The sequence below is a fragment of the Lepidochelys olivacea genome (assembly GCF_965140295.1).
Source record: "Lepidochelys olivacea isolate rLepOli2 genome assembly, chromosome: 7".
Lineage (NCBI taxonomy): Eukaryota > Metazoa > Chordata > Testudines > Cheloniidae > Lepidochelys > Lepidochelys olivacea.
The window spans coordinates 122,366,329-122,379,199 of record NC_140417.1 but is presented as its reverse complement, the minus strand read 5'-3'; the positions used below and the strand labels follow the sequence as shown (position 1 = coordinate 122,379,199).

The following is a 12,871-nucleotide window of genomic DNA, read 5'->3' as shown; positions in this document are numbered from 1 at the left end:
AGGTGGGGAGGGGTTGGGTGTGTGTTGTCTTGTGTCCCCCAAAGACTGTCCCCATCTGACTCCAGACTGGCAGTGCGTGCAGCTGCAGTGGGGTCTGGGTATCTTGTGTGTATCGCCCCCAGTGTTTATCCTTCCCGAGCGTCCCTGCCAACCCCTGACAGCTGCGGGGATGGGGCTACATTGCTGCTGTGAGAGGTGGACACCGACCGCAGCCTGCAGCAGTTCCCCAGCCCTGGGAAGGGGCGAGCTCAGCCCTGCGACTCGGTGCTTTGGCAGGCGGCGGGAGGGCAGAATGCACAGGCTGAGCTCTGGTGTCTCCCTCTGACAGGTCGGTCCCGGCGGTGGTTTTCTGGCAGTGGGTGAACCAGTCGTTCAACGCCTTGGTGAACTACACCAACAGGAACGCGGCCTGCCCCATCTCGCTCACGTGAGTATCTGCCCCGCACCATCCCAGGGCCTGCTGGGCTTCGCAACCAGGTATCCGCCCTGTCGCCGGGAGAGGAAATGCCCTGTTGGGAGCAATCCTGCCATTCCTCCCCAGGCCCTGGGTGAGATGGGCTCCTGACTGGTCCGTGGAGTCTTTAGGCTGTCTCTGAATAGGTAGCAGCTGAGGGGCTGTGGCACTGGTGACTTGGCATAGCGCTCCTGCTGCCATGCCCAGGATCAACCCCGGGGCACAGTCTAAAGGCACATGAGGCTGGAGGCTGCCTGGCTTAGATTTCTGGACCTGAGTCTTTTGACCTCACTGAAGAGCTGTCGCTCCCGTGGGCCCCTAGACGCGTCCCCCTCCCCAGGCTCTGTGTTAGCAGGAGTTTGTTAGAGATGACCAGCTGGGGAACACTAGGCCCTGAGGCCTTCATCCCACCTGGGTAGATATGCTGAGTTGCAGGAGAGCTGGAGTGGACCGGGCATTGCAGTCACCAAGGTCCATTCCGCTCTGCGTGGACAGCAATCTGCCCTGGTGTCCTTGGCCCAACACGTCCTCTCTTTGCATCGCAGAGCAGCATTGTGTGCACCAAGTGGCTGCTGCCCTCTACCCCAGAGGTGGCTGCGTGTCTTTGGATGGTTACTAACTGCAGGAGCTGCCTAAATCTGCATGTGCCGAGGAGGAGAGTTTGGGCATGTAATGAGCCACAGGATTCAGCTCCTTAAGAAGAATATTCTGACTTTCCATAGAGGGTCAGAAGGCGTGATACCAACATCGAGAGACATAATATCAACCCATTTCACAGATGTGGAAACTGAGGCACGGGGAGATTAACTGAGCTGGGAACAGAACCCTGTTTCCTCACCTCACAGTCCTGTGCCTTACCCATGAGGCCGCGCTTCCTGCGTTCTTTCCCCCAAGTGGAAACGTTCCAAGGGTGTGAACCGCAGCCCTTTGGGAGCTCCATGTGGGACTTCCAGGAGCCAGTCCTGAACCTGTCTGGGGGAGTCCTCAGGATGTTCCCCTCTTGCCCCCCAGCTTCTCCCAGGGGACAGGCGCTTGTTCAGGCAACCTCTGGGACTTGCTGAGTTATGTGTTTTCTCCCCCCTCACCCCCTGTAAATTACTGTCTAGGCAAATCGGAGTGGCTTACGTGTCTGCCACCAGCACAGCCCTGGTGACTGCAGTGGGACTCAACCTGTACACCAAGGTACCGTGGGGGGGCTCTGCTGTGTGTACGTGCGGTGGGGAAGACACCGTGGAGCGGGGGTATCTGCGGAGGGCATGGGTGCAGTGGGGGAGGCTCTCTGCTTGCAGACAGGGGGACTTGCCTTCGAGGGCGCTGCTGGCTCCGCTGCTTGTCAGATCCGCTTCTCCGATGGTGCCACTAAGACACGGGTCCCCGCCAGTGCCCGCTCAGCCGTGGCTCCCCCCCACCCTTTAGCGGAGTAGCTTCCCTGTGTACGTGGACGCCACTGACGTGTTGGGCAACTGAAGACTGTTGCAATCGAGCGTAAGCCAGCCCCAGGCTGAATGCAGAAGCAAACTTGCAGCCGCTCCGTGTTCTCCCCAAAGGCTTTCTGCAGGAGTGTCCTTTCCACGGACAAGCTGCTGACTCAACAGCCCCTTTAAAGGTCCAGAGATTTGGCATTCAACCTACACAGCAGGGGACCTGGACTTTTCCTGTCCACTCCTTTCCCATACTAGGCCCTTCCTCCCTCCCATTTAATAACACGGCGGTCACAACCCTGATGCCTAGTTTTGATGCACACGCCCCAGTTCCTTGTCCGAAGCACCCTTGCAACCACGCCCTAGCATACAGCCATGCTGGGACCATCTCTCCCTCCCTGTGAAGATACCAGCAGGTTTCTGGGTAGGTCCTTGTGCCCAAACCCATCTCATTAGGATCTGGCTCTCATGCTCCCTGCGAGGCCTTTGGTGCTGATCTTCCCAGCCCTGTTGATGTGTTCGGCAGTACTCCAGCACGAGCTCCAGGTGCAGCCGGACACAGATACCAGCTGGCCAGGCTGTTGTCGCACAGGGCAGTGGGTTGAATAAGGGAACTGGGTCTCAGGACTTTTTTCCACCTGATTTAGCGGCTGGGTCTGATTTGGGTGAAAGGTGCCGGCTGATGGACCTGCAGGTTGGAGGGTTTCATTGAAGGCCTAGCCCATGCGGCAGTGAGCAAGCTTCCCCTACACATCTGCTTCTGAGAGTCCGTCCTGGCCTTGGGGCTCAGTCCCCGAGAGTCACTCACTCCTCCCTGCTGAGGGCACCAGTTCTCATGCTGTGTGTTGGGCTGCTGGCTTCCTGCTGGCCCAGCAACTCCTCTCACCTAGGGGATGCTGAAGGCCGTTCCAGGGCTGTTGTGATGGCCGTGCTCACCTCGGTCTCTTTCCTTCCTAGAGAGCTCCGCCCCTCGTGGCACGCTGGGTCCCATTCGCAGCCGTAGCTGCCGCCAACTGTGTGAACATCCCCATGATGAGGCAACAGTAAGTCTGTCTCTGTTCTCCTGGGATGTGCTCCGGCCTGTGGCACCTTGTCAACAACCAGACAAGGATGTGGGATCTTGAACCACAGGCAGAGGTGACTTTTGTAATGAGGAGAGAGGCCGTGTTAACCAGTGGTTGGAGCCTAGATCTGAGAGCCAGGACTCCTGGGCTCTGTTCTTGTCTATCACTGGCTTGCTGTGAGGGCAGGTGGCTCCCCTCTCTCAGCCTTAGTTTCCCCGTTGGTGTGATGGGAGTGATGGTACTGAGCTAGGTTGTTAATATTTGGACAGCTTTTGACACTGTATGAAGCTTGATGTACACGCTTGATATTCTTCCCAAAAGCCAGCACCTGCCTATGTGCCTAAGAGAGCCGCCCCCACGTTCTAAACTCTCAGCAGGACCAACAAAATCTCAGTGGCAAAACCCTCTTTTCCTCTGGAGGGTTTTTCAGTTGCCCTCCAGCATTTGGAGAGGCTGGTGGGCCCGGGGTATAGCAGAGCTGTCATCGCCCTCCCGCCGTGTTCCTGTGAGATGGGTAGGTGCTATTTCCAGCAGCCTCCCATAGGTGGCAGCATTGCACAAGCCGTTCATTTCCGCCACCCCCCCCCCCCACACCCCTTGCATGGCCGGAGAAGGCCAGCCCTGGTGTTTAGCGATTAAATCCTGCATCGGGATGGTGGAGAGCCGGTTACCTGATCTCCCTGCCAGAGATTTAGTGGTACACATTTTCTGAATCATGTATTAAAACGCTGACAGACGAGTCTTGCTAGGGGAGGTGGCAACTGCTTTATTCAGATTAATTTGGCAGCAGAGTGGTGGGCCAGGAGTGGATATAGACCAACACAAAGTGGTCTATATGGGTAGAAACAGGCCGGCGCAGTATAGGGGAAGTGTCACATGGAAGCATCAGGCGTTGGCCGCTGTCTGAGGAAGAAGCCCGGAGTTGATGGGCCGGGAGTCTTAGTCACCATGGCAAAACTCTACTTCCTCTGAATGATCATAGATTCCAAGGCCAGGAGAGAGCCCTGTGATCCGCAAGTGTGACCTCCTGGGTAACGCAGGCCAGGGACCCTCCCCGAAATAATTCCTGTTTGAATTACGGTAGCATCTTTCAGTAGGGTGCAGGGAAGGGGCACTAGTTGTGCCAGACAAGCTGGGTGGGAGCTGTCCATGCCGTGCTCTGTCTAGCTGGGGTTGTTGCGGGTAATGCCAGCCTGGGGTGGTGCTCAAGCCCAGGGAAACAGATGATAAATGAGGTGATTTAGGGGAGGGAACATTGTAGCACCCAGGGACCCCAGGCATGGGCCAGGACCCCACTGTGGTACGAGCTGTACAAACAGAACAAAAACAGACACTGCACCCTTCCGCCTTCCTTATCGGCCCTTGTTCGCATGGTTCTCACCCACGTGGCAGAAGGTTTGAAAAGGGCCCAATTCTCCATCGCCACCCTGCCTTATCCCCGCTCAGATCAGATGACTGCCCTTCCAGCTGGATAGCATTTTACAGCCACAATGCACTGGGCTGCATGATGACACCAGGGTCAAGGGCCAAAGCCTATAAACCTCTGGGGAGCAAATTTTGGAGGTGCCTGCATGGCCTAGAGTTTGGGGGAGGGGAGGCTGTTGTGCTAAGCCGGGGGCGGGGGGGAGGTGTGGACCATTTGGCACTATTGGGGGGAGGAGAGGAGGGCCCACCCTGTTTTCATGCGGGGTATGGACAGGGGTGAGCCAGGAGGTTGGGTTTGAGGCATTCATGGTTCCCTGTCTGTGTTTAGGGAGCTCATTAACGGGATCATGGTGACGGACGAGAAGGACCGTGAGCTGGGCTATTCCAGGGTACGTCATGGAGCAGGGCGGGGTGGCTGTTACCGATGGGTTCTGATGGCCTGGCTGCTTTGCTCGTGTGGCGCCGAGCCACCTGAAAAAACGTTGAATCCTTTTCCGGGATCACGTCTCCGTGGGAGCTGATGCCACAGCTGGTGCGGGAATGGGGGTGGGGTGCGGGGCCCATGAGACAAACTGCAGAAAAGTCTGAGCTCCCAGCCTTGCCGACTTTCTGGTCCTAACTCTGCCATCGTAAGGCCAATGCAGCCATGTTTGCTCACGTTCCCTGGGGCTGGGGCAGGCTGGGGGATGGGACTGGAGTAGGTGACACAGGTGCTTCAGACCTGGACACCCCCTCTCCCCCAGCGACCCACGGAGGCGTTGGAGCAGCGAGCACGGACCGGCCCAGCTGGCTATGTTACTGCCCCGTCAGATGTAGTCCTTGGAGAGGCTTGGCTGACGGTTGTTCTTGCTTTCAGGTCGCAGCGGCCAAGGGGATTACCCAGGTGGTGGTCTCCAGGATCGTCATGGCAGCGCCTGGCATGGGTGAGCACCAGCGACACCTCCCCTGCAATCTGTGGGGGAGACGAAGGAGGCAGCCAGCAAGCCCACCAGTGCAGGGGCTAGCGGGAGGCAGGGGAGGGGTAAGACTAGGGCTGGGAGCCTTTTGGGCGCAGAAAGGCTGGTGCCTAGGATATGCCAGTGCGTAGAACAGAAGGTTGGGAACTGTTGACGTCTGGGGCCTAGTCCCGGCTCTGACACCCAGACTCTCTGTCTGCCTCAGTTTCCCAATCTGTACAATGGCCAGCGCACCTGGTTTATTTTGTGTCTGCAGAGTGTGCCGAGACCCTCTGATGGAGGGCAATGTACAGACAGTCCAAATATTGCCTGTTTGGTCTAAAGGACCATTCCCTTCCACGCCAACCCCTGGGGATTTCCCCCCCCCCTTGTTCTTTATCTCCTCCCCCCTCCATGCACCCTGACGGGCCCCATGACTCAGCCGCTGGATGGAAATCTTCCCCTAGTCTCAGTGCTGTTCTGGTACCTGCCACCGGGACGCTCTGCAGAGCAGTAGGAGATGCCCCCTTCCTTTCCCTGCCCTTGGCTCAGAGCAGGGGTGCTTGCTCGGTTCCCCAGTCAGAAGGCAGGCTGGGGCGGGGATGTTGGCCCTCCTGGGTGTAAGCGACTGGCAGTGGGAGCACTGGTGTGGTGGTTCTGATACAAAGCATGTCCCTGGCCATTGGGAGCCAGGCAGGGAGACCTCAAGGGCTCACCTCCCGTGACGGCTTTTTCCTTGTGGTTGGATCTCGCCTTGCTTGGCCCCCGGCTCTTCAGTGAGCTTTGTTGGCAGAGAATGGAGCGGCTGGGCTGATAAAATATCTCTCTCTCTCTCTCTCTTTCTGGCTAGTTCTTTTGCCGATTCTCATGGAGCGGCTGGAGAAGCTCTCCTTCATGAAGGTGAGTGTTTCAGGAGTCTCTGAGTTCCTCCTCCATCATCCCCACGCAGTGGCGTCCTGTCCACATCCATATCCAGCTCCCCCTTCCTGGTGGTCAGACCTCCCCATGGCCCTGTTACCCCCTCTTTTCTCCCTTTTCCCCCCGGACCATCTGTAGGGGTTGGGATCTCTCGCTTGTGCTCTTTCCTCAGTTTCCCCCCACCCCTGCTGGCCCTTGTCATAGAATCATAGAATATCCAGGTTGGAAGGGACCTCAGGAGGTCATCTAGTCCAACCCCCAGGACAAATCCCCAACTAAATCATCCCAGCTAGGGCTTTGTCAAGCCTGACCTTGAAAACCTCAAAGGAAGGAGATTCCACCACCTCCCTAGGTAACCCATTCCAGTGCTTCACCACCCTCCTAGTGAAAATTTTTTTTCTAACATCCAACCTAAACCTCCCCCACTGCAGCTTGAGACCATTACTCCTTGTTCTGTCATCTGCTACTACTGAGAACAGTCTAGATCCATCCTCTTTGGAACCCATTTCAGGTAGTTGAAAGCAGCTATCAAATCCCCCCTCATCCTTCTCTTCTGCAGACTAAATAATCCCAGTTCCCTCAGCGTCTCCTCATAAATCATGTGCTCCAGCCCCCTTATCATTTTGAGTTATGGGGGCCCACTAGAGCTCCAGATGACCCTAAGGGAGCCCCAGAAAGCATGTGAGTATACGGGATATGAACAAAGGATTTGCCAGACTACCAAGCACGTTGAGCTCTTTGGGGGAAGGCTTCCTTCTCCCCGGGCTGGGTTGGACATTGGCTGTGATAATTTTAGGGATGACGTTCCAGGCTCACGTTCTCCTGGGCTGATTTCTTTGCAGAGAATTCAGGTCCTCCACGCACCTTTACAAGTGATGCTGGCCGGGGGCTTGTAAGTATCTTCCTTCCCGAATCACCACCTTTCCTCTGCTCCAGCCTTGCGGCTTTGGGTTCAGAAAAGAGCCGTCTAAAGAACCCAGTCAGTGTGCGGCCTTAACAGGAGCAGACAGCTGGCTCTTTCCAGGCAGGGACTCTGAAAATCTCATTCTTTTCCCACCTTCTGTCAAGCTCAGAGTCCAGGGCTTCCCTGCCACAGATAAGAACCTCAGTAATAATAATAAATCATTCATGGATTCTCCCAGTGCTCCTCTGAGGCAGGTAATAATTATTACATCCCCATTTCAGAGCTGGCGAAACAGAGACACAAATGTGGGGGGGGCGGGGAGGCAGGGTTTGCGATTTGCCTAGCACCACAAAGTGAGGCAGAACTAGACAATGGAACCCAGGCATCCTGACGCCATTCCCTGCTCTAACCACGTCCCTCTGTATCATAAGCCCCAACAGCCGGGGAGGAGAAGCTGCTCGCTCCTCTGGTGTAGGGTGCCTGTCACATCCTTAATGGAAGCAGTGAAACCCGGCTGAGTCATATGGGGGGCCACGCCCCACTTCACTCCAGCACAGCACGTGATGATCTCTAATGTAGACAGGCCCCTGCTGAATCCTTGGGTGACTGATCTCCAGAAGTGGAGGAGAAAGAAGCATCAGGAGCAGATCAAGGATCTGCAATACACTAGGTCCTACTGCCATGCTGTGGATCAGAGGAAGGGGGAAGGACCCAAGGAGAAGGTCCCCCTTGGTAAAGGTTGAACCCAGGTCCCTGCTACACTGCGAAGGACTGTCCCTTCCCCAATGGTATTCCCTCTCCTCTGTGTCTAAATCCCCTGGATCCAAGCAATGCTAACTGCTGTGGGCTCTCCTGAGCCCTGTCAGGGACCATCCCCCAGATTCCCGTAGACCCTTGCTCTCAGAGCCTCCGAGCTTCCCCAGCTTCAGGGGAATCCAGGGGTTGCCAGCACTCTGGAGAATCAGGCCTGGAGCAGTTGTGACAGTCAGAAGCGGGAGCAGTCTGGCATTGGGACAGGGGGACCAACAAGGGAGGTCCTGCCATGCACCGGGGGTTGGGGGCCCAGGCTTCATCCTACTGGGTACGTCCATCCCTCGGCTTCTCCAACCCCCACCGCTGTAGCATGGGAGTGTCTTGTGAAATCAGCACTGGGTCTCCTGGAGGAAGAGAAGCATTATCCCCATTTTACAGCTGCGGGAGACTGAGGCATGAGACGGATTTGCCCAGGGTCACATATGCTGGGAGTCTGGGTGTAAGCTGGGAATTTAACCCCGATCTCCGGACTCACCATTCAGCCACCTTGCTGGAGAGAGCTGCACGGAAGGAAGCTCCAGAGCGAGAAGCTGCTCTGCTGGGCCGAGTGTGGGTGGCCAGTTCGCTGGTGTTTGTATGAGAGTCCAGGGCAATGTGCTCACCTACACCTTGGTGTTAATCAGCCGCCTTGGACTTCATCAGCCTGGCTGGGAACTGAACCTTGGCCCCGGCACCAACATGACATTCCACCAGAGCAATGCTCAGGGTGCTCTATGGGGGTGCGTAGCTAGATCGCTCCACCCAGCACCGAAATTAGCCAGCCACTGTGACCTGGCCACTTAGCTGGTGTCCCACAAGCCACGCTGGGGCCTTTGAGGAGCGGAGGTGCGGAGCGGAACAAGGATTCCCCAGGGCTAATGCCCCACCTCGTGGGAGCTCGAATGACCATGAGTGGTCCAGCTCTCAGCTTTGCACCCTCCAGGAGAGGTGACTCTTGTGGGGGCTGTCAGTGTCGCTGAGGGTTGGCTCTTGCTCTGAGAGTGGATGTTGAGTTGTCAATGGTAACGCTTGGTTTTCTCTGTCCTACAGCCTCCTATTCATGGTGCCGGTTGCCTGCTCGCTGTTCCCACAGAGATGGTACCAGCCGCGCTCATTCTCCCTCCCTGAGAACCCCTCTCCTGACCTATCCTCTGAATACCCCGGGGGGTGCAGGCATCTTCTGGAAAGGCCTTGCCTGTCCCTGGGAACTTGGTGATCTTGAGGGCTTGCAGCCAGTGCTGCCCTTGCAAAGGGTTTGACCTGTGCACAGATGCTAATCCCCACACTGTGCACTCTGTCCTGAGTGGGGAAGGGGGGAGATGAGTCCCCATCTCTGCCTCTTGCACTGAAGTCAGGGCACAGGATGGGGCTGGATACCCCAGGTCTCTGCGCTCTGCCCCCTGTGCTGGGATCAGGGTGCAGGATGGGGCTGGATTCCCCAGGTCTGTGCACTCTGCTGCCTGCCCTGAGGGCAGCTCATCTCAGCCAGTGACTTGATTCCATGGCCACTGTTAAGATCTGGCTGAGGAAGGCCTGCCTCCTGCCCACCCCCCCCTCCTCCCCCCCCCCAGCCAGCCGGAGAGAAAGCCGCTCCCAGACCAAGGACACTTCCAGCAGGGTCTGGGAGAAGAAATGCAGAGCAAATCAAAGCCTGACTGTCCATCTCCTTTCCCTGCAGCTCTCTGGCACTGTCTAGCCTGGAGCCGGAGCTCCGAGCCTGCATCCAGGCCACGCACGGGGACTGCGTGCCTTACGTCTATTTTAACAAGGGATTGTAAATCGAGCATCTACCTCGGGAGCCGTCCACGGCCCTGCACCGCATTCCATAGGGCCACCTGCAGCTGCAGAGCTGTAATCTGGAGATGGGCTCGGGACATACCAATCAGACCTGGATTCCCCCACCCTGGCTGCCAAATTATTGGGGGTTGGGGGGGAGAGGCAGATCTGGAGGTGACTTCTGGCTCCTCTTTGGTTTAACCCTGTATCTTCTGCTCCCCCAGACAGATTTGGGGCCTGTCTCTGAGTGACTGACACCTGCGGGGGGCGCTACATCTGTTGCACTGGTGTTGGCCCGCTAGTGAACAGAATTGGAAATGTGCCCTCTTCAGCAAAGCCGTCACTGGGCACCATAGGTCAACAGACCCCTGGGCCTTAGCAGCGGCTCCTCCTTGTCGCTGGCTAATCCAGGGAAGAGCACCTCCTGCTGCCTTAACTCCTCCCATTGGGTCTGACCCGCTGGAGGCTGGAACGACCTTGGCATGCCAGGATCCTGTTCTCTTAGTTGTTGAACTGATGCCACCTGTTGCAAAGTGCCTGAGAACTGGTCTGATTGCTGTAGGTATCCCAGCCAGGTGCCCGGGTCCAGCCACATGGCTGAAGGTTCTTGCAGTCCTGTGCCCCTTTCTCTGTGACAGATTACTGCTCTGTTCCCCTGTTTAGACGGCTCCCTCCCCTGCCTTTGCTCCCCCTGCTTAGCAGGATGGGGGTAGCTGGGGTAATATACACATGGTGCTATCTCTCTTCTGTTCAGGGAGGCAGGATGGGCTCTGCCATTCGTGTTGCAGGTCATATACAGTACAGTCAATGCCAGCTTCTGTCCTGCAGCTGTGAACTGAATTCTGCTCTCAGTTAAACAGTTGCCATTATTCCAGCTACACCCCAGATTAAGTGAGGTCAGAATTTGGCCCTGGTCTTTGTTCACCTGCCTTCAGAAGGTACCAGCCTCTTCTGACTAAATAACTAATTAATATGCAACCACATTTGATGTCTTAAACAGCCATGGCCTTTCTGTAAACATGTACGGCTGGATTCTCAGCATCTGAGCAGTGCAAACAGATAACTGCACGTGCAGATCGAGCACTTGCTGGTCCTTGTGCGTGCGTGTTTTGAAAATGTGTCCCTCACCCTCAAGTGTTTAGGTCCCAGATTTGTCTTGGTTTACAGTCCATACAATGGAGTGTGAAATGGCCTGATGCTTTTATCCTCTCTCTCTTTTTCTTAAATCCACCATCCCATTGCCTGTAATCGGAAGAACCGCTGATCACCACTGTTTGTGTAGCTCCTACCCAGCACTCAACACAAGCTACTCTTGGAGCTGTGCTGGTATCGTGCAACTGGGGCACAGAGTGGGGACAAGGTGGGATCTCTGTCAATTTCAACCTCCTCTAAGGAGAGGCAGGAAAAATTCAGGATTCACAAGAAACCTGCTGGGTAAGGAAATGTTAGTTGTAAGCTTTTGACTGGGAGAAGTTGTTACAAACAACGGAGAGGGGAAAAAATAAAATCTGAGGATTTTTAAAACTCGCCGACTCTGCTGTTGTGTTTTATGTGGACACTTGCTTTAAAGAACCTACAAGGTTCTGTGTATTTGTGTATGCTCTGTGTATTTGTGATGGCTGCTGACGTTTTCAGCCTGAAGTGCCTTTCGGTTTGGAGCATTTTGAGGATCTGAATGTTGGGAGTCCAAATTCTGCCCTCGCATGAGCATACAAGACCACTCCCTGCACGATTCTGAGGTTCCAATTTGATCCCTGCGAAGCTAATAGAATTACTGAATGGGTGACATTTTGATGGTGCTTCCCACCCAAAGCACTTTACTAACGGATATACAAAGATGTCCGTGAGTGTGTGTCTATATCCTTAGGATTCACTTCACCCAGCACTGAAGTGCAACCACCTCTGGGATGGAACTTGACAGCTGTTTTGTAGCAAATAGCAGCCTTTCTATTTTAGGACAGGAACTGAAAAATAATGCCATATTAAAATGCATCAGCAGGGGTAATTTGGGGAGAGACACGGTCAACCTCCCTAGCTGGAATTCAGCGCTAGTTTTAGCAACTGGTTGAGACCTTGTCTGCACTAGGACTCCTCTGCTAAGATTTCCATTGTATTGTCATTTATTATTCCTATTTCCATAGGGGTTAGGAGCTCCAAATGTGGACCAGCCCACCACTGTGCTAGGCGCCGTACACCACAGACTAAAAAGTCCCTGCTGCCCTCTAGTGATTCCATGCAATAAGCATCTGGTTACAATTAAGACATTTTAGTTTGTTCTCCAACATTAGATTAAATTGATAGATGCAGTTTTCTTTCTCTTCCCTCAACCCCTAAATGCCATTACTGGGCAGAGTTAAGGGTGCTTGGGGGCCCTAACTTGTCTTTTCATATCTTAACATGATTGGATTTCTTTTAAATTAAGCTTAATGCTGACTTTCCTGGTGTTCTAATGCTCAGTTCTGGGATAATTACAACATCCCTGTGATGTTTTATGCCCTTAAGTTACTGAACTGTACCTCAGCTCCAGCTTTCTCATAAGCGTGGGGGGGGGGTAGGTGCATGCGTCACGGGGTGGGGGAGGGAAGGAATGTGCGTCTTTATTAGTGGGGTGAGGACGTGTGGCTGGGGTCGTGTATTGGGGAAGGGGTAGCTCGAGAGGGTGTCAGGACAATCTGCCATGACAACTGCCCGATAATTTGGTTATTGCTGTGCAAGGGTGAGGACTTAAATCTGTCAGGGGGATACGCACACTTAGCAAGTAGTTCCCTGCCGACTGCGTCTCCGCCACACAAGCGCGGCCTGGCATGCTGGCGGCCGTTAGAGGTGCCATCCTCCAGGTGAGATGCTGGCCGGCCTCTCTTCTGCCCTTGCCTGCGGAACGCTGCCGGTGGCAATTAGAGAGCCTGGGATAATAACCCTGCTGTCCTGGCCCAAGGGGAGCAGGTTCTAATGTCCAAGGCTGTGTGAGTTGAGCTGTAGCCGAGTGGCCACCTGGCCAGGAAAGGGCGTGACAGCAGCACACCCTTCGGCCTTGCCTGACAAAGAGCAGTCCGGGCTGTGGCCAGGAAGTGTGGCCGGGCTGTTCGCAATGCCCCCCCGGCCTAACGGGAGATGAAAGTTGTGACCACCCTGTGGAGCAGTAGCTTCCATCCTTGATTCACAGCAAGTTGTGGCTGTACAAT

General features: G+C 55.2%; 1 protein-coding gene across 4 annotated transcripts in view; it reads left to right on the top strand.

Annotated features, from left to right (window-relative positions):
- The window catches only part of SFXN2 (sideroflexin 2), a 29,276-nt gene extending 18,060 nt beyond the window's left edge, over positions 1-11,216 (top strand). For all 4 annotated transcript variants that reach the window (XM_084634883.1, XM_084634880.1, XM_084634881.1 and 1 more), the window contains 9 exons: positions 329-427; positions 1,561-1,636; positions 2,833-2,918; positions 4,693-4,753; positions 5,221-5,287; positions 6,150-6,199; positions 7,060-7,109; positions 8,964-9,011; positions 9,592-11,216. In XM_084634883.1, coding sequence (XP_084491009.1) covers positions 329-427; positions 1,561-1,636; positions 2,833-2,918; positions 4,693-4,753; positions 5,221-5,287; positions 6,150-6,199; positions 7,060-7,109; positions 8,964-9,011; positions 9,592-9,691 — 637 coding nt within the window. In that variant the 3' untranslated portion in view covers positions 9,692-11,216. The remainder of the gene's footprint in view (positions 1-328; positions 428-1,560; positions 1,637-2,832; positions 2,919-4,692; positions 4,754-5,220; positions 5,288-6,149; positions 6,200-7,059; positions 7,110-8,963; positions 9,012-9,591) is intronic.
- Positions 11,217-12,871: the final 1,655 nt, after the last annotated feature.